Source organism: Vigna unguiculata, chromosome 5 (genome assembly GCF_004118075.2).
Source record: "Vigna unguiculata cultivar IT97K-499-35 chromosome 5, ASM411807v1, whole genome shotgun sequence".
Taxonomy (NCBI): Eukaryota; Viridiplantae; Streptophyta; class Magnoliopsida; order Fabales; family Fabaceae; genus Vigna; species Vigna unguiculata.
Genome location: NC_040283.1, coordinates 42,231,050 through 42,253,422, shown reverse-complemented (window position 1 = coordinate 42,253,422; position 22,373 = coordinate 42,231,050). Strand labels below are relative to the sequence as shown.

The window sequence follows — 22,373 nt, the reverse complement described above, 5'->3', positions numbered from 1 at the left end:
TGCGGATAATCTCATTTTTACCAAATGTTTAAAATGGTCATCATTTTTGTAATTTGTGTTTAATTTAGTCCTTTTGTATGACACCGTTTAAATCAGTAACAGAGAGCATTGTACATGTAACACTGTTTATATTAAGTTGAATTGTAGTTCATTAGGTGTACAGTACAGTTGGATTAATAATGTTAAAATTCCAATTTGGGGCAAACTGTTCAATTAGGGATTGACGCTGCAATTAGAGATTCTGGTGGGTGGGAGGCGATTTCTGCATTCCCGATTTTCAGAGGAAGCAATTGGACATGGTGATTTCTTCGTTCGATTTCAAGTTTCCAAATAATTATCATTGACGAGGTAAGTACTTTGCTCTTGGGTTTAGGGTTTTCGGAATTGTGATAAAGTTTGCTGATTTCAACTAGTTGGGGTTAGAGTTTTCGTGATTATGTTTTGAGATTTCGTTGAACCACCAACATTGCAGGGAGTGCTACAACACTATTGCCTCCAACGATTACAACCAGAGGTAAAGGAAGAAGTTTGGGACTGTGACATACCTAGATAGTGGGATTGCAGGAAGAAGATTGCAACAAGGCACCAACACGAATTGGGAATGGAGGAAGAAGATTGCAGGAAGGCACCACCTGCCCAACAATTCATTCTCAAAACCCTAGCTAGCTCACCTATTTATCCCCAACTGTCTAATTACTACAGTTGTACTGTACACGTAATACACCACAACTCAACAACATAATACAAACAATGCATGTACAGTGCTCCGTTACAGATTTAAACGGCGTCACACAAACGGACTAAATTAAACACGAATTACGAGAATGATGATCATTTTAAACATTTGGTAAAAATAAGGTCATCCGCAACAAACACTACGAAAATGAGGACGAAAAAAGATATTTAAGCATTTTATTTTATTTTATTTATAAAAAATGTTAATAAGATACATCTTATATGATTAATGTAATATAACGTAATATAAGTTTTACGCATAACTTTTCTTATATTTGTAACATTTGTGTAAATGAAAGATTATTTTTTATTTTTCATATTTATTAAAAAAATGTTATGTGTCATTATTTTAAAATTGTTAATTTCTTTTTCTTTCTACAATAAACTAATTGAAGAAAGTACAAATTAAAAGTACTTTTTTTATAAACACTAGTTTTTTGTGTGTTGTTTAGGTTAGTGAATATATATTATATTAAAAAGATACAAAGGTTGAGAAAAGAAATAATGAATACTTTTAAAAATATAAAAATTGAACAATTTTAAAGTAAAAGTAAAGAGTAATCAACTTAAAAATAAAAAAGTTAGACGATTCAAAAAATATAAAGAATAGATGATTTTAAAATACAAAATATAGACAATTCCGAAAAATATAAGAAGAAAAGTTTCTAAATACATAAAGGATAAACAATGTAAAAAATGTAGAATAAATTATCTAAAAATACTAATGATAGATGATGTAGAAAAATACAAAGTATAAATCTAAAAATACAGAGCTTAAATGATGAAAAAAAAACTGTGAAAAGTAAATGATATGAAAATATAAAGTTTAAATCATTTAGAAAAATGTAAAGAGTATATGATATAAAAATATAAAGGTTAGAAAATTAAAAAAAAAAGATTAGACTAATAAAACTAAAAAAGTTAAAAAAAAATCAAATTATAAAGAATAAATATTACAAAAATAAAAAGTTAGATGATAAGAAAAAACTCAGTAAAATCATAAATGTCAGACGAAGCAAACAAAAAATATAAAGCTGATCTAAAAATATAAAGTATAAAAATATAAAACTGATGTAAATATTTAAAAAAAATTCAAAAAAAAATCATAAAAACGAGAAGCTGACACGTGACACATTTTTAACACCGTTATCATCATACTAACAAAATAGACCTAATTATTACGTATTTTAAAAAATATGAATATAAGTGAGACCAAAAAAATCTTAAAAGGATCTATTTGAGATTTTTGAAAAAAACGTGAACCAATAGAGTATTTTAACTAAATATATTTTCACAATGATGACTGCAAAATAACTACAATAGACGTTAGAGTAACTGAATGATATTTATTGATCACATATATAAGTAACTTTATTTAGTAGCTTTTAGTTCTTTCACAATAAATCTTGGATTCACCTTCTGAAGCTTTCAAGAGACCTTATTGAACAAGCACACATATTTAATCACCATAATTTGAAGTCATTGCTTCCAGTGAACTTCTCAACTTCGTACTTTGCAAAAGACATGGTTATACTTAAGTTACACATTTACCACACCAGTTTGTCCTGGATTTTCACCAAGTTCACTAAACATGAGAAAGTTACAAACAACACACACCACAATAAACGAAAGAACCATAACAAAAAAACAAGAGAAAAAATCCGTAAGAAGTTAATGTGGCTTGACTATATTATTAACAAACTATGTTCATAGACAAATTCAATATGAAACAAGTTCTTTTTCCCCAAAGAGCTTTCAGATAATATTACTTCTACAAAAATGCACAAAGACTAATGCAAACACGGATGACATGAAAATGGTGGATAGGGGGATTCCGTATTTTCCTCTGCTAAACAAGCCTTTCAAATATGGCCAGTAGCACAGTACCAGGTATGTACTACAAATGAACTCCCCTACTCCGCACCCATTTCCAAAAGGATTTGGTTGCAACCTCAAAAACATTATCAACATGGCTGTCAAATGCACCAACAAAATGGTGGTGCCTACCACAAAAACTGGGGACTCGTCGAACGTGAACCTTCCAGCATCTGCATTGTTTCCATCAGCACCAGAAGCACTGTGTTCCTTCTCTGTTATTTCAAACAAAGTATCTGAAATTCTTGATAGCTTAAGCATAGCACTCAAAAATCCAATAAACCATGCACTCGTGGTTCTCATCACACACATTCTTTGATTGTTCCACCAATGTCTTATAGACAACCCAATTGTGAGGTACTCTAATAGAGTATGTATATTGTAAATCACAAAAACAGAAATTGCAATCCAAAGGACAAGTCCCTGGAACAAAACAGAATTAAGAATCATATGTATTGTCTAGCATAGCATATAATATAACCTAGCCATTAAAACTGGATTGGAATTTGAATCAAACCTGAGGAAAGATACTGGTGTTGGCAATCATGCAATATGCAATTAGAGCAACATAGGAAACTAGGAATGCAGCACGCAAACCCCAGTTGGTAAGCCAAAAATAAGACAAGCCTGCCCTGAATTGGACCTTACCAAAGAGCATGCACACAAGAGGAGAATGCTTCCCAAAAAAGACTACAGTAAGGCCTGAACCCCATCTCTTTTGTTGTATAACTGTAGAGAGTAATCCTCTTGGAGCACATCCTTTGAAGGCAATTGGATCTGGGGTGCAACACTCTGATCTCCAACCTTTTCTTTGAATATTCAACCCTGTTGGTACATCTTCTGAGATTGATCCATACAACCACCCCAACTACACTTTCCAAAATTGTCAAAGCTGAGTAACAAAACTTATCTTTTGCAAGAAATGGTTTACTATCGTCTAAAAATTATGTTTTTGTTTCTGTTTCGTACCTTTTTACCCCAGAAAGTATCACATTCATATTCACAATTAGCAACTTGGGTTGCTGCCTCAATAAAGTTGGAAGGAGTAATCTCATTAGCTGAATATGCACTCCCTCCCAAAACATGGGCTGCTGAATTGATGAACTCCTTTGAGCTTCCAAATTGTTGTATTAATATATCTTCTTCTAATTTTCCTGCTGAAGATACAAAATAATAAACACGTTCTGGGTCCACTGTTTAAGAATAAGAAATTTCGTGGATTTGGATAAGACCTTTTATCCCGGTTTCAATTTCATGAGGATAAAGACCGTAAATAGTGTTTCTTCTATGGAAGGTGTTTGTTCCTCCGTAGAAAGGTCCTTGAAGTCCAGCCATGCCCCGTATTATGTACTGCATGAGACGAAAACAAGAAAATATTAGTTCAAAAGTTCTTTCTTTCATAAATTTCACTTGTGAAGTGTAAACTTAGAACTTCATTTAAAGCTGAAAAACACCTCAAATGCAGCCACCCACTGATTTCCAAAAGGGTCATCTTTTATTCCATCATAGAACTGTTGGAAACATTGAACGAAAGCAACATCTTTCCCTTTTTGTGAATCCATAAAAATGCACAGAGCGTGTAGAACAATCTTGGGATTGTTCACAACCATGTCACAGTCTACGTTCAACATAAAGGGAGCATTGCTCATTAATCCAGACACTCTTGTCTGCACATGAGTTATTAATTCAAATTAATAACTTATGGTTGAATTAAAAAAATGAGAATCCAAATTCCAAGAACTACACACCAGTTGACAAACTAACTTACCAACACATTCATTGCTCCGGCTTTGTAATTGTGATGGTACTGTGGTCTCTTCTCTCTTGATACATAGATTAAGTGAGACAACCCATCAAAACGACCTTCCTTGTTTTCTAATATAACCTGTTCATATGTCATGTAAGTAAATGTTTTCTTGTTCTTTAGACGTGCAAGCTCAAAAACTTTGACAGGAAAAGATATTAAAAAAGATTAATGTAAAATGGAAGATTTATTTTTTCATCTTCAGATTTGACTGTATAAATTTGGCAAGAAATAAATAGAAAAGAAGTAAAATGGATAGTGTAAAGGAGAGAAAAGAAATGGCAATGTACACAGATTTATGGGTAGATAACATTTCTGACATCTTCGGACGTTAGAATTTAGAAATTAAGGTAGTCAAAATAGTTCGTGGAAATATCTCTACTAATGCTTTCGGTTTCTTACAACAATAATTATCAAGATATTATTTGATTTTAAAACATTTGTGTTTAATTTCTATGTAGTCTCAACCCATTAAGAATCATGATATTTTTGTTACCTTAACTATGCTTGGATGATTTCTTTGTTCTGTATTCGAGAAAACAGCAAATTCTCCATCAAGTTGGAGTGGAATTGTTTTATGTATCACCTCTTCAATTTTTTGGCTTAGATTGTCGTACATCTCCTGCAAAATACAAAAAAAAAATAACTCTGCAGTTTATCGTCAGAGTATTTGGAAAGTTCAAACGTATTATACATCTCCAAATTTCATCTGCACTTATGTTTGGTGCTCATCTCATTGTTATGAATGTGTTCAGGCGTTAGAGGACTAGTTTGAAATTTTAATAATGCAGGGCAAGGTTGTTGCACTCACCTTCACTCGTAACCATTCTTGTTTGAATTGAAGTGAGTGTTGATTATTGTTTATGGTAACATCAGAGAAGTATCTAAAGGGTGCTCTCACTTGTAGGCTATGCTTCTTACAGAAAGGAACCCAAAACTTAGCAAATTTGGAGGCTTCTACAAGGGCATAGAAAGTAACAGGGGAGCAGCCATCATCAGAAACATAGCAAGCTAGCTTGTTAGCAGGATAGTCAAGAGCTAGAAGAGATAAAACAGTGTTGACTGTGATGATAGGGGATTCAAGTACTGGGTCTGCTGTTGTAACAAGCAAGTCAACTGGTGGAAGCTCTTGAACCCTATTGAGATTAAAAAAACTAAATTACAAGTCCACAGATAATAATCACATGAATAGCACTAAAAACCAAGAATAAGCATTTACCAACTAGCAAATTATGGAAGTACATGAAGAAGGGAAAAAGTTCATCCGAATAGGAAACCGGATTCGAAACAGAAATCAGCAATCGCTGTATGTTATTATGTACCTTTGCAAGAGACGATCTGGGTAGGTTATGGTGACTGCAGGACTCCACTTGGCGTTGAGAATGACAATCCAAGTGAAGGTGAACCAGGATTCGCATATGAAAGCAAGTAACCATGGGAAAGTGAAGTTGTGGGATGAGAGAACTCGATTACTAAGAAGAAAGAGGAGGAGGAATAAAATTAAGGAGTCTATCACTCTTTGAAATGTTCGTTTGAGCCAAACTTTTTCATAGAGAGGGAGATCATGTTCTTGGTTGGCCATTGAGCAAACTGTAAGAAACTAGAACAATAGCACTGTTACTTATCGCCTAGAGGTTTGAGATTCCTCAGAGAATGATCTATCATCTGCAGAATGGGAAAGTTGTGTAACATGTGGTGTTGAGAGTATCTGAAATTCACTATCTAACATATAGAAAGTTTATTAGGGAAATTTGTCCTGTATAAATCATTGACTGACTATGTCATTTTCCTTTATATTATAATACTAGTTGATGTTTTTGGCTACTGTCACCAAGCACTTGTCTGTTACCTCAACTCATTACGTACAATGAAGTGTGTTGCATAGCTTCTCAATGGTTGGAAAATGGGTCATCAGGTAAGTTACTTACTATCACGTATCGAAAACTTAGAATACCCGTGACAGACAAAAAGACCTTTATTTATGAATATTTAACACTAGAATTGGTGTTGTCATAAGTCCTGTATCATCATTGTGTTAAGACAATTTATTGAACAGGTGAAAAATGGGTCATCAGGTAAGTTACTTACTATCACGTATCAAAAACTTAGAATACCCGTGACAGACAAAAACACATTTTTTTTTTTGAATATTTAACACTAGAATTGGTGTTGTCATAAGTCCTGTATCATCATTGTGTTAAGACAATTTATTTAACGGATGGGACTGAACTATTTTGCACATAATAGTATTACGACGGACATGCTACTTACATGTTCTATAAGATTTGTATAAATTATTTAAAATTGTATAAATTAATTTATAGAAATTATTTTATACTTTAAAAAGATTAATTTATATAGTATAATTTTAATCTATAGAATTTATTTTATTTTATTGTCTTTCCAAGAAATTTATTATGGAAAAGTTTGTTAATGTTGAAACATTATGTAAAAGAACAAAAGCTAACTTTTGATACTCAAATCACGGAGAGAGAATCTTTAATAGATTAGTGCACTAGGCACAAAAATAGCACAGTAAAACTCTAGTTCTTTATTGGTTGAAGCACAAAATCTCCCCCAAGTTTGCAACCATCACTTGTATCAATAATGCTGAAGACATCTCACAAGATCCCAAAGATCTTTTACAAGGTGACTTTGTTCACATCAAATTCTAAGCAATGAATTATGTAATTTTGACCTCATCCTACACCATAATTTTCCTAGTACATGCTATTGAAAGACTATCAGAATTGTTCAGCAGTAACCATCAAAATTGCGTGTTGTGTTTCCTTCAAGCCTCAAGATGAACAATAAACTGTACAATTTATGTTAATTGAGTCCCATGCATCTTTAAAGATCTTCAAAGTAACAATTGGGTATATAAGGAAGAGAAGACAGGTTTGCAACGCATTTGAACTTCTGCTGCTTGTACTTATCTCGAACAGCTTTGAAGGATGCTGCCTTTCGTAACAAATACAAGTCATGCAATATTTTGACACATTCTTTCAATTCAGCTGGTTTGTAACCTGAGCATTCACTCAAAGAATAACTCCATGGATGTACTTCAGGCGAGGTAATAAATCTGGAAAGAAATACAGCTGATGCTGCCACAACAGAAGGCAAAAATCTCAAACAATCATAATCCAGCAAACTTAACTCAGCAAGATAGTGACTCAAAAATTCAATCTGTGAATTTGGAGTCATTTCGTGATCAGAAGCAACATCAGCAAACCTCCTGAGAAATGTGTTCACAGTAGGATTTCCCATTTCAAACTTCAGTGACTGTAATATGTCAGCTTCCATCTTAACTACCTCTTCCTTGTCATATGTGTGATCGGTAATACTGCAAAAGTCGTCCACACAGGGTGGATCGATTTCCTCGTATTTGGATGCAATGAGCATGGAGGAAACACCCAGCAACTGAAGTCTGGATTTAGTGACAGGATTAACAGACAAGAACCTATCAATGTAAGAAACAGAGAGATGAAGAGTGTCCGGGAGAAGCTTGTACTCCTCACCCACTTCTACTAACCAATCCACCAAGATTCCTCTCATGGTTGGCGTAAACAGTTTCTGAACTTTCTCAATGTAGTCAACCATTGGTCTCCTCTTTCTCTGTATCTCCATTTCATGAAGATACTCATAGAAATCGGAAACAAGAGATTCATCTCGGGAGGAAGAAGAGTGGTAGGTTGTGGGAGATGGCTTCTTCGCATTGGGATTCTTCACATCTTGCAATTTCTCTTTGGGAGGATTTTGAGCAAACGAAACCCTATGCCTTTTGGGGTGTTGTTTTTGGACCAAGACCATAGCGTTTGCCTTTCTCTTTGAGGCGGCACGAGTCTCCATCTTGTTCCTTCTGTGGTGTGAATTTGGAAGAGAGGGTGAGAACAAACAGATGGAAAAGAAGATGGATTGGAGTTTTTGGTGGAGAAGAGAGATTGTTGTCATGTTTATGTATAAGGGGTAGACAAGAGAAGGAGGGTTCGAAAATGAAAACAACATGAAAACCAGTGTGTCTGAAAATTTCGAGATTTGGCGTCACTGAAAATTTAGGGATTTCGTTTTGGTTCCAAATTCAAAGGTATAGAGTGGTTTAGGTTTGTTTAGGAATAAAAGATAATTTTCACATGCTGGGAGGGCGCGCTTCTTTTCCGCCATCAGATTGTAAGATGACGTGGAAAGTGACAAATATTTCAGCTTGTCTCCGATCAAGTAAAAGAGAAAATTATACATTAATAGAAAATATTCTAGAAAGATTAATAATATCAATACTTTTTTTTTCAAAGGCAGTGTCAACATTGTAAATAAAAAATTGAAATAATTATTTATGCTGATCTTAGGAAATTTTACAAATTTTCTATTACTATATATGAAATTTATTTTTATTTTAAATTGTTGAATTTTTGAATATTTTATTTAAAATATAATTTGAATTTGTTAAATTGATATTTTTTTATCATATATAAAAGTACATGAAATCTATCATAAAATAACATTAGGGATGTCAGGTGAAAATTTTTCTATAAATTTTGTTAAGAAAAATATATTGCATACTTTAAATTGAAAGAAGTTATTCAAATCTACTTAAAAAATAATTTTATCAATAAAGGTAAAAGATAATAATGACGATCAATCCCCAATAATATTTATATATGAATGATTAAAAATCTTAAATTATATTATTTAAAAATCAAATAATAGTTGACACCCATAAAAAGATAATTGTTTCAGTGTTGGTTGAACAACAACTTCAACAAAAAATTAATTACTGCTGTTAAAAAATAACTTCAAATAACGGAAAATAACCTTAATTAATGTAAAAGAGATCATGACTGACATAATGTTGACAAAGAAAAACTAAATAATTATTGATTAAAGAAAAATAAAATTTAACAATAATGACTAAAGATAACTACAATCGTAACGAAATTTCACTCTTGCAATAAATGTTTACGACTGTCTATAAAAAGTGTTTTTCTTTTCTGTTTTGTACCTTTTTATTTATGGGTGGCAAAAGAAATTCAATTTTCTTAATCTAATTCGATCCGATTAATATTTATTTTATTAAAAAATTAATCTATTTTATTAAACTGGATTTTAATTTTATTTACATTTTATATATTTTATGGATTAGATATCTATTTTTAAAATTTATATTTTTAAATATGAAAAATTTTAAAAATTCAATCTAAATTTTTAATTTAAATTTTAAGTTGGGATAGACTAAAGGATGAGATGGACTAGTCCAAATTTGGTCATATTTGACTGAATCGGCAAGGCCCTATAAAAAATTTGAGAGTATTCAGTTGAATTCAGTCAAGTCGGCCCTGCTCGAAATTTGGTCAGTCGACCCTGGACATACCAAATTTGGAAGTATTCGGCCGAGTTGACCCCGTCCCAAATTTGACTACATTGGACTGAGTCAGCCTCAGACGAAATTTGGTTGTATTCAGCTCAGACGATTGCGGCCAAAATTTGGTCGTATTCAGCCTAGTCTACCTTGGCCCAAATTTGGTTGTATTCGGCTAAGATGGTCTCAAACGAAATTTGACCGAATTTTGACTAGTCTGTCGCGATCGAAATTTGGCCGTATTCAACCGAGTCGATCCCGACCGAAATTTGGCTGAATTCAATTGAGTTGCCCTTGACTTAAATTCAATCGAGTTTAGTCGAGTCAGCTTTGACCAAAATTTGGCCGAGTTAGCCTTAGCCCTACTTTGGCCATATTTCGGTAGAGCCGATCGCTACCGAAATTTGGTAGTATTCAACTAAGTCGGCTTTGATTGAAATTCGACCGAATTTAGTCGATTCGAACCCATCTGAAAATTGATTGAGTTGGTTATGGACAAAATTTGGCCTATTAGGCAAAATCGACCTCGGTCGAAATTCAGCTAAATCTAGTCAAGTCGACCCCGACAAAAATTTTGTTGAGTCGGCCCTGACCCAAATTAGGTCATATTCAGCCACGTTGTCCCCAACATAAATTTAGTCGTATGCAATCAAATTTTACCGAGTCAGTCCTGACCAAAATTTCTACATACTCGGCCGAGTCGGCCCCGACCAAAATTCGTTCAAATTTGGCTGAGTCGACTCCAACCAAAATTCAGTCGAATTCGATCAAGTCGGCCTCAACCAAATTCGGCCGACCCCGACCAAAATTCGGCCAAGTCGACCACAACTGAAAGTTAGCTGAGTTTGCCACAACCAAAAGTTAGTCAAGTCCGTTCTATGCTGAAATTCGACCGAGTTGGCCCTGACAAAAAATCTGACAAATTCGACAGTGTCGATCCTAGGGACACACATTTTAAAAAAATTAATTTAAATTTCTTTTATAAAAAATGGATTTTGGATTTTGAACTTAATCCAAATATTGGATCTAGATTTAAATCTTGATCCAAATATTTGAATATCAAATTTAAAAAAATTGAATATAGTTTTGCTGAAAAAATATATTTAAATAAAAAATTTAATTTAATTATTTAAATCTAAAATAAATATAGATTCAATCCGAGTCATGATCTTCTATATCCCATAAAGTTCCGCATTCATAGTCACAGTTAGCAACTTGGGTGGCTAATGAATAAAGTTGGAAGGCGTAATCTGATTAGCTGAATATGCAATCTCTCCTTTGAACTACCAAATTGTTGTACTAATATATTTTCTTCTATTTTTCTTGCTGAAGATACAAAATAGTAAACACGTGTTAGGTCAACAATTTAAGAATCAACAACCAATCTATCCTTGTATTCAACCCCTCCATAAATTATTGCTGCATATTTTTTTGATGATTTATGTTAATTTTTTAAAATTGAAACCAAATTTCTTATGTATTATTAATATTTATTGCATTATTGTGTGTTCATGAACTAAGTGTATTAATTAATTTTGAATTCATACAAAATTTTGCAAAATAAAAGCTTTCAGTACAGTATAAACTCTGACATAATATTGAATTAAGAAATTTTATAGCAAAGCGAAAAAATGGTGATATTAGAACACGATATTAGATCGATTGAAACAGAACAGATTTATTTTAAAATGTGGTGACAATTTTGTAAATACTGAAAAATACTTTAAATTGATAATAAAAAGAACCGATCTAATATAGATCGGTTATAGAAAGAACCGATCTAATATGTACATATTAGATCGGTTAAAAAAAAACAACCGATCTAATATATTTTTTACATTACAAATTACAAAAATCTTTTTCACTTTTTGAACTTCATCCTCTTTCTCGCACCCCAGTCTTCTCTCTCGCACCTCCATTGTTTTTTCTTCTCTTCTAGGCGTCATTGACCACCGTTTCGTACCACTACCGCACCGCTCTTCACCAAGTTTCTTCTTCTCTTCCATGCCACTCTTCAACAACCAATGCAACAAGTTAGTGTGTTTTCCCTCATTTTGTCATGCTTAGGATTTTTGTTTGTGGAGAAAGCTCTTTTTGCTGTTGTCTTTCTTGGTGCTTGGTGTTTTCCCCACCTTCTTTGCAAATGAAGCAAATTTGTGACATCATTGCTTTACCAAATGTGTGCTGTTGGTTCCCATGGTATTTTGTGAAATTTCTTAGTGAAGTTTGTAGTTGGGGTGCAAAGTTCTCCATGATGGTTAGTTGGTGGTTGGTTGGTATTGGTTCGTGGTAGTTTGTTGATGGTCTTTAATAAGTCATTGTTCTCTCCTTTGTTCTTTCGTATGGTCACTTTCGAAAATGGTTTTTTCTTTTCACTAAGATATATATTAAATCAATTACAGAACTTATGTAATATGTCCTCTAAAAGTGATTTAATATACCTATTTTGTACCAGTGTCAGTTAAATATAAACTCTGACATATAATATTGAATTAAGAAATTTTATGCATTTGGATAAGAAAAGGATCTTTTATCCAATTTAAATCGACGAGAATAAAGATCGTAAATAGTGTTTCTTCCATGGAAGGCGTTTGCTCCTCCATAGAAAGGTCCTTGAAGTCCAGCCATGCCTCGTATTATACACTGCATGAGACAAAAACAAGAAAATGTTACAAAGTTGATTGGTTCATAAATTTCACCAGTTAAGAAGAGTAAATTTAGAAATTCATTCAAAGCTGAAAAACACCTCAAATGCAACCAACTGATTTCCAAAAGGGTCATCTTTTATACAGAGAGATCATGTCCTTGCTTGACCATTGAGCAAACTTTAATAGATATTCAAATCATGGAGTGAGAATCTTTAATAGATTTACTGCAGTAGGCACAACAAAATAGCATTTAACTTTCTTTTTGTCACTATTATAGTTAAGAAATTGTTTTCTGACGGTGCACGAATAATTATGATTCAATAGACTCTTTTCTTTAATTCATATTTTTATTTTCCGTTTTAATAGGTTGTCTTATTATCACTTAATTATTTTAAACTTCTCAATCAACTTGTAAAAATACATTAATTTAATTGCTTCTGTAAAATTGATGAAACGAATACGTTATTATTGTGCTCCTAATATCTCAATGACAAGCTTGTTTCCAGGAGATTCTGATAAAATTAAAGTATTATTTATATCCTTATTTTGGTAATATTTTAGCAAGAGTTAGATTATTATTTAAAAGTGAAAAATTTAAGTGTAGAGTTTTGGAGACTTTGTAGATTCACCATATATTTTATTTATCATTTGTATTTTTAGTTTATTTATAAAAATGTTAATAAGATATTATTTATATGATTGATATAATATAACGTAATATATGTTTTCCGCATAAAGTTTTTTATATTTGTAATATTTGAGTGACAAGTTTAATGTTAGAACTTTTTTTTCATATTTATTAAAAAGAATTATGTATCATTATTTTTAAATTTGTTTCTTTCTTTTTATTTCTACACTAAACTAATAGAAGCAAGTAGAGATTAACGTTTTTTCATAAATATGTGAAAATAAGTTTTTTGTAAATTTTGTAATATATATTATTGCGATTTTTTTATGAAATAAATCTATTTATAAACCATAAAAACTATAACTTATAACCATCATTTTTATGGAGAACCACCTTTACACTTTGCATTTTATATAAAATCGCAGTTCTTTAGGGTTAAAATAAATGTTAATGGTAACAAAAAAGAATGATGAAAATAAAGATTAATAAATATCCCTACAGAATAGGACATTTTCAATTCTGAACAAAAATTGTAATGTTTAATTCCCTACTTCCTCTGCATCTAAAATTCCTTCCCGCCATGACCACAGCTTGACAAATGATGAAAAAAAATTCAAATTTATTGATGACAACATCCTTAGATCCCAAGATCAACAATCCTGGTTTGCTGTCCAGAAATAAAGTAAAAGTCCCATTCTTTATTGGTTGAAGCACAAAGTCTCCCAAGATTGCAACCATCACTTGGATCAATGATGCCAAAGACGATTTTTCACATGGTGACTTTGTTCCTATAAAATTCTAAGCAATGAATTATACAATTTTGACCTTATCCTACACCATAATTTTCCTAGTACATGCTATTGAAAGACTATCACAATTGTTCAGCAGTAACCATCAAAATTGCGTGCTGTGTTTCCTTCAAGCCTCAAGATGAACAATAAGCTGTACAATCTAAGATGTTAATTGAATCCTATGCACCTTTAGAGATCTTCAAAGTAACAATTGGGTATATAAGGAGGAGAAGACAGGTTTGCAACGCATTTGAACTTTTGCTGCTTGTACTTATCCCGGACAGCTTCGAACGATGTTGCCTTTCGTAACAAATACAGGTCATGCAAGATTTCGACACATTCTTTCAATTCAGCTGGTTTGTAACCTGAGCATTCACTCAAAGAATAATTCCATGGATGTACCTCAGGCGAGATGATAAATCTGGAAAGAAATACAGCTGATGCTGCCACAACAGAAGGCAAAAATCTTAAACAATCATAATCCAGCAAACTTAACTCAGCAAGATACTGACTCAAAAATTCAATCTGTGAATTTGGAGTCATCTCGCGATCAGAAGCAACATCAACAAACCTCCTGAGAAAGGTGTTCACAGTAGGATTTCCCATTTCAAACTTTAGTGAGTGTAGTATATCAGCTTCCATCTTAACTACCTCTGCCTTGTCATATGTGTGATCAGTGATACTGCAAAAGTCGTCCACACAGGGTGGATCGATTTCCTCGTATTTGGATGCAATGAGCATGGAGGAAACACCCAGCAACTGAAGTCTGGATTTAGTGACAGGATTAACAGACAAGAACCTATCAATGTAAGAAACAGAGAGATGAAGAGTGTCCGGGAGAAGCTTGTACTCCTCACCCACTTCTACTAACCAATCCACCAAGATTCCTCTCATGGTTGGCGTAAACAGTTTCTGAACTTTCTCAATGTAGTCAACCATTGGTCTCCTCTTTTCCTGCATCTCCATTTCATGAAGATAATCGAAGACATCGGAGACAAGAGATTCACCTATATGGGGGGAAGAAGAGTGGGTGGTTGTGGGAGATGGCTTCTTGGCATCTTGCAGTTTCTCTTTGGGAGAATTTGGAGCGAAGGAAACCCTATGCCTTTTGGGATGTTGTTTTTGGACCAAGACCATACTGTTTGCCTTTCTCTTTGAAGCGGCACGAGTCTCCATCTTCTTCCTTCTGTGGTGTGAATCTGAGAGAGGGGGAGAGAACAGACAGATGGAAGAAGATGAGATTGGAGTTTTGGGTGGAGAATAGAGATTGTTGTCATGTTTATGTATAACTGGTAGACAAGAGAAGGAGGGTTCGAAAATGAAAACAACATGAAAACCAGTGTGTCTGAAAATTTCAGAGATTTGGCGTCACTGAAAATTTAGGGATTTTGTTTTGGTTCCAAATTCAAAGGTATAGTGTGGTTTAGGTTTGTTTTAGAATAGAAGAGAATTTTCAAATGGCGGGAGGGCGCCCTTCTTTTCCGCCTCCCATGGTAAAATGAAGTTGAAAGTGACAAATATTTTAAATATTTTATACTGCTAATATATAAATTTTTTGTCCAATAGATTAAACTTTAAGAGAAAATTATACATTAATAGAAAATATTCTAGGAATTACATAATATCAATACTTTTTACTATTAGTAACATTGAAAATTTGCAGTGTCAACATTGTAAATCAAAAATTGAAATAATTACTTCAATATCTTGTGCTGATCTTAGGAATTTTTATAAATTTTCTATTCAACTATATATAAATTTTTTTTTAAATTATTGAATTTTTTGAATTTTTTTTAAAGTATAATTTAAATTTGTTAAATTTGTATTTTTTTATCATATATAAAAGTACAGGAAGTCTATCATAAAATAACATTAGGGATGTCTAGTCAAAAAATTTCTATAAACTTTATTGTGAAAAATATATTAAACTGAAAGAAGTTACTCAAATCTACTAAAAATTAATTTTATCAATAAAAAGATAATAATGACAGTCAATCCGCATTAATATTTGTAGATGAATGATTAAAAATCTTAAATTACATTATTTAAAAATCAAATAATAGTTGACACTAATAAAAAAATAATTGTTTCGGTGTTGGTTGAACAATAAATAACCAGGCCCGGCTCAAGGGTAACTTGTTTTAGGCTTTGAATAAAATAAGGTCTCAAAAATGAACTTTTTACTATTAATATTACTAATATTTACAAGTATTAAATTAATTATAAAATTATATTTAAGAAAAAAAGATTTCTAATTTTTTTAATACTAATATATCTTTATTAAATTAATTATAATTTTATGTTTGAAAATAAAATATAATTAAATTATTATTATCTGATAATTTTTATTGGCATTAAAAATGATAATTAATGAGTTGAAACTTGTTTTAGTAAATTATAATTTTGTTTACGAAGCGATATCTTTATTCTCTGTGTATTATATTTTCTTTTTCTTCTTTTATCTCTCTGACTTCTCTTATTTGTTTTTACTTTTTTTTCTATTAAGAGTCATTTTTTAGGGTTTTAGTATATTACATTCTTTGAATCTCCTCATCTTGAATATCATGTTGTCTGTGTGTACCAATATTTCCATCCTCATTTTTGGTTAATATGTTTTTTCTTTATATTTGTGTTGCAGTTTTTTTTATTTGTATTAGAATTAGAAATGCATTTCTTCTACCCAATTTTGTTTTTCGGTACTTTTCGATTTATGAGTTTTAAGAGTTTTTTTTTTTTGTATATCTTGCCCACTTGTTATCGAAAAACAAAAAAAAATTGAATTATTTTTATTAATGATTAATCTTAAAATAAACTTTGGAGGTTTGTGAAATAGTTGAGAGGGAGTGAGAGGTTTGAGACTTTAAGATACTGCAAGTCTACTATCAGTTTTACTTCCTTGACAACCAAAATCAGGTTTTATTATTCTAAATCAATCATTTTATATACATATCTTTAGTAGTATTTTATATATTATTATTTCATATAAAAATATATAGATATATCAACTAAAAAATTTGAATCAGGCTATTCAAAGATCCAAAAAAGGATAAGAATTTAGGCATTAATTGCATAACAAAAAGGAACTATGAATAACTTTATAAAAATAGATAAGAAAAAATGAATTAGAAAATACATGTGAGTGTTATTTGAATGAACAAGATAATAACAATATAGATATAGGTGAAAACAACAATAGAGAAAGAGAAGTAATTAGTGATTAGGATAATGTTAACAAGTTCAATATCAGTTGCTTCAGCCGGAAGGAGTTTCTCAAAGTTAAAGATAATAAAAATTTATTTAAGATAAACCATGTCCCAAGAAATATTAAAAAAATTAATCCTATTATCCTTTAAAAAAATTAAAATAAAATTAATTATGACAATTTAATAAATAATTTTGCAAAAAAAAAAATAAAATAAAAGATCTCATTTTGTAAGTTTGCTTTAGACCTCCAAAACTCTTGAGTCCTCCCTGACAATAACTTCGACAAAAAATTAATAACTGCCGTTAAAAAAACTAAAAAATAACTACAATCGACATTGACTTAAAATAAATCTTAGCACTATTAATATATATATATATATATATAGTTAAATATGTTTTTGGTTCCTTAACTTTCAGTAAATCTTGAAATTAGTCTATTTCGAAATTTTTGACCAATTTAGTCATTCATATTTCGAAATACGTGAATTTTTAGTCATTTTAATCAAATTTTGTTATGTTTATTTGACATTTCAAACGTGTTTCATAATAGTATTTAACTTAACATTATAACAAAAATGTGTCAAATAATATAAACAACTCAAATACAATCCTGAAATGCGTACGAAACATAAAATAAACCTAACAAAATTTGATTAAAAGTACTAAATCTATGTATTTCGTAAAATGAAAGATTAAATTGATTAAAAGTTTCAAAATACACTGATTCCAAAATTCACTTAAAGTTAATGGATATATATATATATATATATATATATATATATATATATATATATATATATATATATATATATATATATAATCAACTTTATACATTCGGCCATTGATCCCTACAATACAACCACCCCAACTAGTTTCCAAAATTGTCAAACCTAATTAACAAAACTTCACTCTCGTAAGAAATGGTTTACTATAGTCTATAAAAAGTATATTTTTGTTTCTGTTTTGTACCTTTTTATTACGGGTGGACAAAAAATTTAATTATTTTATCTGATTCGATCCAATTAAGATTTATTTCAATAAAAATTCAATCAATTTGAAATTTATTTTATTGGATCTGGATTTCAATCTGATATACTTTTATATATTTTGTGAATTAGATATTCATTCTCTAAATCTATATTTTCAAATATGGAAAATCCAAAAAATTCAATTTAAACTTTTAGTTGGGTTAAGCTAGATGTCAAGATGGACTAGTCCAAATTTTATTGAGCCAGTGTGACCTTATACAAAATTTGACGGTATTCAACCGAATACAGTTAAGTTGGCCCTGATCGAAATTTTGTCCACTCGGCCCTGGACCAAATTTGCCGCATTGGGCTAAGTCAGCCTCAGACGAAATTTTGCCGTATTAAGGTGAGACGACCACGACCAAAATTTGGTCGTATTCAGCCTAGCCGGCTCTGGTCAAAATTTGGTCGAATTCAGTTTAGTCAGCCCTGGTCGAAATTAGATCGAATCAGCCTTGGCCCAGATTTGGTCGTATTTGGCTGAGACAACCCCAGACAAAATTTGGCCATATTCGGAATAGTCGGTCGTTATCGAAATTTGGCTGTATTCGGACTAGTTGGTCGCGATCGAAATTTAGCCATATTCAACCGAGTTGGCCCCGACCAAAATTCGGCCAAATTCAATCGAGTTGGCCTTGAACGAAATTCAGGCGAGTCAATCTCGACCGAAATTTCGTCGAGTTTGCCTTAGTCCAACTTTGGTCATATTTAGCCGAGTCGATCTCAGACTAAATTTTGTCATTTTGGTGGAGCCAACCGCAACCAAAATTTGGTAGTATTCAATCGAGTCATCTTTGACCAAAAGTTTGCAGAATTTAGTCGATTCAACACCGTCCGAAATTTGGCTGAGCAGGTCCTTACCCAAATGTGGCCATATTAGGCAAAATCAACGTCGACCGAAATTTGACCGAATCTAGTCAAGTCGATCCTAACAGACATTTTGTTGTGTCGACCCTAACCCAAATTTGGTCATATTCGGCCATGTTGTTCCAGCCGAAATTTTTTCATATGCTGCTAAATTTTACCGAGTCGGTCGTAACCGAAATTTGTACATACTTGACCGAGTCGGCCCTGACCAAAATTCGTTTGAATTTGCCCGAGTCGACCCCAACCAAAATTCGGTTGAAGTCGGCCTCAACCAAAATTCGGTCGGTCCCGATCAAAATTTGGCTAAGTCTGGCACAACCAAAAGTTAGTTGAGTTTGTTCCATGCTGAAATTCGATCGAGTTAGCCCCGACAAAAAATCTCTCAAATTTGATGGTGTCGAACCTAAGGACACAAGTCTTAGAAAATTCAATTTAAATTTCTGTTATAAAAAATGGATTTTGGATTTTGAACTTGATCCAAATATTGGATTTGGATTTAAATCATGATTCAAATATTTGAATCTGAATTTCAAAAAATCAAAAAAAAAAAAAAAAAATCACAAAATGACACGTGATAATTACTGTTCACTATCCGTTAACTATTTTAACAGTGTTAGCGAAAAGGACAAATTAAATAAAATTGACGAATATTAAAACTAAATTAAAAAAATTAAAAATATAACCAAATTAAAAAAACCTAACGAAAACTAGAAAGCAAATATCCTTATTTTTTATAATATTTTGGCAAGAGTTAGATTATTATTTGAAAGTGAAAAATTTAATTGTAGAGTTTTGGAGACTTTGTAGATTCACCATATATTTTATTTATTATTAGTATTTTTAGTTTATTTATAAAAATGTTAATAAGATATTATTTAAGTGATTGATATAATATAATGTAATATAAGTTTTCCGCATGAAGTTTTTATATTTGTAATATTTGAGTGACAAGTTTATACGTTATATTTTTTTTTTCATATTTATTAAAAAAAATTATGTATCATTATTTTCAAATTTGTTTCTTCCTTTTTATTTCTACACTAAACTAATAGAAGCAAGTAGAGATTAACGTTTTTTCGTAAATATATGAAAATAAGTTTTTTGTAAATTTTGTAATATATATTCTTGCGATTTTTTTTTATGAAATAAATCTATTTATGAACCATAAAAACTATAACTTATAACCATAATTTTTATCAAGAACCACCTTTACACTTTGCATTTTATATAAAATCGCAGTTCTTTAGGTTTAAAATAAATGTTAATGGTAACAAAAGAGAATGATGAAAACAAAGATAAATAAATATTCCTACAGAATAGGACATTTTCAATTCTGAACAAAAACTGTAATGTTTAATTCCCTACTTTCTCTGCATCTAAAGTTCCTTCCCGCCATGACCACAGCTTGACAAATGATAAAAAAAATTAAAATTTATTGATGACAACATCCTTAGATCCCAAGATCAACACCCCTGGTTTGCTGTCTAAAAACAAAGTAAAAGCCCCATTCTTTATTGGTTGAAGCACAAAGTCTCCCAAGATTGCAACCATCACTTGGATCAATGATGCCAAAGACGATTTTTCACAAGGTAACTTTGTTCGTATAAATTTCTAAGCAATGAATTATACAATTTTGACCTCATCCTACACCATAATTTTCCTAGTACATGCTATTGAAAGACTATCACAATTGTTCAGCAGTAACCATCAAAATTGCGTGCTGTGTTTCCTTCAAAGCCTCAATGATGACAAGAAACTGTACAATCTAATAAGTTAATTGAGTTCTATGCATCTTTAGAAGTCTTCAAAGTAAGAATTTGGTACATAAGGAGGGGAAGACAGGTTTGCAACGCATTTGAACTTTTGCTGCTTGTACTTATCCCGGACAGCTTCGAAGGATGCTGCTTTTCGTAACAAGTACAGGTCATGCAAGGTTTTGACACATTCTTTCAATTCAGCTGGTTTGTAACCTGAGCATTCACTCAAAGAATGACTCCATGGATGTACTTCAGGCGAGATAATAAATCTGGAAAGAAATACAGCTGATGCTGCCACAACAGAAGGCAAAAATCTTAAACAATCATAATCCAGCAAACTTAACTCAGCAAGATACTGACTCAAAAATTCAATCTGTGAATTTGGAGTCATCTCATGATCAGAAGCAACATCAACAAACCGCCTGAGAAAGGTGTTCACAGTAGGATTTCCCATTTCAAACTTGAGTGACTGTAATATGTCAGCTTCCATCTTAACTACCTCTTCCTTGTCATATGTGTGATCGGTGATACTGCAAAAGTCGTCCACACAGGGTGGATCGATTTCCTCGTACTTGGATGCAATGAGCATGGAGGAAACACCCAGCAACTGAAGTCTGGATTTAGTGACAGGATTAACAGACAAAAACCTATCAATGTATGAAACAGAGAGATGAAGAGTGTCCGGGAGAAGCTTGTACTCCTCACCCACTTCTACTAACCAATCCACCAAGATTCCTCTCATGGTTGGCGTAAACAGTTTCTGAACTTTCTCAATGTAGTCAACAATTGGTCTTCTCTTTTTCTGCATCTCCATCTCATGAAGATACTCGTAGACATCGGAAACAAGAGATTCACCTATATGGGGGGAAGAAGAGTGGGTGGTTGTGGGAGATGGCTTCTTGGCATCTTGCAATTTCTCTTTGGGAGGATTTTGAGCGAAGGAAACCCTATGCCTTTTGGGGTGTTGTTTTTGGACCAAGACTATACTGTTTGCCTTTCTCTTTGAAGCGGCACGAGTCTCCATCTTGTTCCTTCTGAGGCGTGAATTTGGAAGAGAGGGAGAGAACAGACAGATGGAAGAAGATGAGATTGGAGTTTTGGGTGAAGAAGAAAGATTGTTGACATGTTTATGTATAATGGGTAGACAATGCAAGGAAGGTTCGAAAATGAAATCGAAAATGAATCGGTGTGTCTGAAAATTTCGAGTTTTGGCGTCACTGAAAATTTCATTTTGGTTCGAAATTCAAAGGTACGATGGTTTAGGGTTTCTTTAGGAATATAAGAGAATTTTTCACATGGCGGCGCCCTCTTCTTCTCCGCCTTTTGCCTTTAAATGTGGAAAGTGATAAATATTTTATACTTTAGGAGAAAATTATACATTAATAGGAAATATTTTACAAAGGTTATATAATATCAAAATTTTTTATTCAAAGACCTGTTTGTAAGATTGGAATTTTTAGTGAAAAAATTATAAATAAAAAATTGAAATAATTACTTCAATATCTTTTATCGATCTTAGGAAGTTTTACAAATTTTCTATGCAATTATATGTGAAATTTATTTTTATTTTAAATTATTGAGTTTTTTAATATTTTATTTAAAATATAATTTAATTTGTGTTAAGTTATAAACTTTTTATCATATAACCTTAGGGATGTCTAGTGAAAAAATGTCTATAAATTT

The 22,373-nt window shown here is 31.9% G+C and overlaps 4 protein-coding genes across 6 annotated transcripts; all 4 read right to left on the bottom strand.

Annotated features, from left to right (window-relative positions):
* Positions 1 to 2,401: 2,401 nt before the first annotated feature.
* On the bottom strand, positions 2,402 to 6,137 carry LOC114185814 (cellulose synthase-like protein H1). Of its 3 annotated transcripts, none has more exons than XM_028073740.1 (9): positions 5,737 to 6,137; positions 5,226 to 5,550; positions 4,911 to 5,036; positions 4,379 to 4,495; positions 4,065 to 4,277; positions 3,843 to 3,960; positions 3,580 to 3,767; positions 3,128 to 3,478; positions 2,402 to 2,825 (listed from the first exon to the last, which is right to left on the bottom strand). In XM_028073740.1, exons 1-9 carry the CDS (start codon positions 5,994 to 5,996, stop codon positions 2,739 to 2,741), a joined length of 1,785 nt encoding a protein of 594 aa, XP_027929541.1. In that variant the 5' UTR covers positions 5,997 to 6,137; the 3' UTR covers positions 2,402 to 2,738. The 3 variants fall into 3 exon arrangements, with proteins under 3 accessions (XP_027929541.1, XP_027929539.1, XP_027929540.1); XM_028073738.1 differs by having other exon boundaries at positions 2,402 to 3,033; positions 5,737 to 6,136; XM_028073739.1 differs by having other exon boundaries at positions 2,402 to 3,033; positions 3,580 to 3,764; positions 5,737 to 6,136.
* Positions 6,138 to 6,908: 771 nt separating this feature from the next.
* Positions 6,909 to 8,478, bottom strand: LOC114185856 (putative cyclin-A3-1). Its single transcript, XM_028073797.1, has one exon. The coding sequence runs from the start codon at positions 8,417 to 8,419 to the stop codon at positions 7,265 to 7,267; it is 1,155 nt and encodes a 384-aa protein (XP_027929598.1). The 5' UTR covers positions 8,420 to 8,478; the 3' UTR covers positions 6,909 to 7,264.
* Positions 8,479 to 13,594: 5,116 nt separating this feature from the next.
* Positions 13,595 to 15,219, bottom strand: LOC114185981 (putative cyclin-A3-1). The gene has a single exon (XM_028073973.1). The coding sequence runs from the start codon at positions 15,008 to 15,010 to the stop codon at positions 14,024 to 14,026; it is 987 nt and encodes a 328-aa protein (XP_027929774.1). The 5' UTR covers positions 15,011 to 15,219; the 3' UTR covers positions 13,595 to 14,023.
* A 5,108-nt stretch (positions 15,220 to 20,327) lies between these two features.
* Positions 20,328 to 21,976, bottom strand: LOC114185966 (putative cyclin-A3-1). The gene has a single exon (XM_028073956.1). The coding sequence runs from the start codon at positions 21,712 to 21,714 to the stop codon at positions 20,728 to 20,730; it is 987 nt and encodes a 328-aa protein (XP_027929757.1). The 5' UTR covers positions 21,715 to 21,976; the 3' UTR covers positions 20,328 to 20,727.
* Between the last annotated feature and the right edge of the window lie 397 nt (positions 21,977 to 22,373).

What these genes read in the sequence shown, in the direction of transcription:
- LOC114185814 (XM_028073738.1), bottom strand. Translation starts at nt 5,996, where the DNA reads ATGGCCAACCAAGAACATGATCTCCCTCTCTATGAAAAAGTTTGGCTC. An exon ending in AAGAATGGTTACGAGTGAAG is followed by an intron (nt 5,037 to 5,225) that starts GTGAGTGCAACA and finishes TGTATTTTGCAG; the next exon opens with GAGATGTACGACAATCTAAG. An exon ending in ATACTTTCTGGGGTAAAAAG is followed by an intron (nt 3,479 to 3,579) that starts GTACGAAACAGA and finishes TGGAAAGTGTAG; the next exon opens with TTGGGGTGGTTGTATGGATC.
- LOC114185856 (XM_028073797.1), bottom strand. Translation starts at nt 8,419, where the DNA reads ATGTTGTTTTCATTTTCGAACCCTCCTTCTCTTGTCTACCCCTTATAC.
- LOC114185981 (XM_028073973.1), bottom strand. Translation starts at nt 15,010, where the DNA reads ATGGAGACTCGTGCCGCTTCAAAGAGAAAGGCAAACAGTATGGTCTTG.
- LOC114185966 (XM_028073956.1), bottom strand. Translation starts at nt 21,714, where the DNA reads ATGGAGACTCGTGCCGCTTCAAAGAGAAAGGCAAACAGTATAGTCTTG.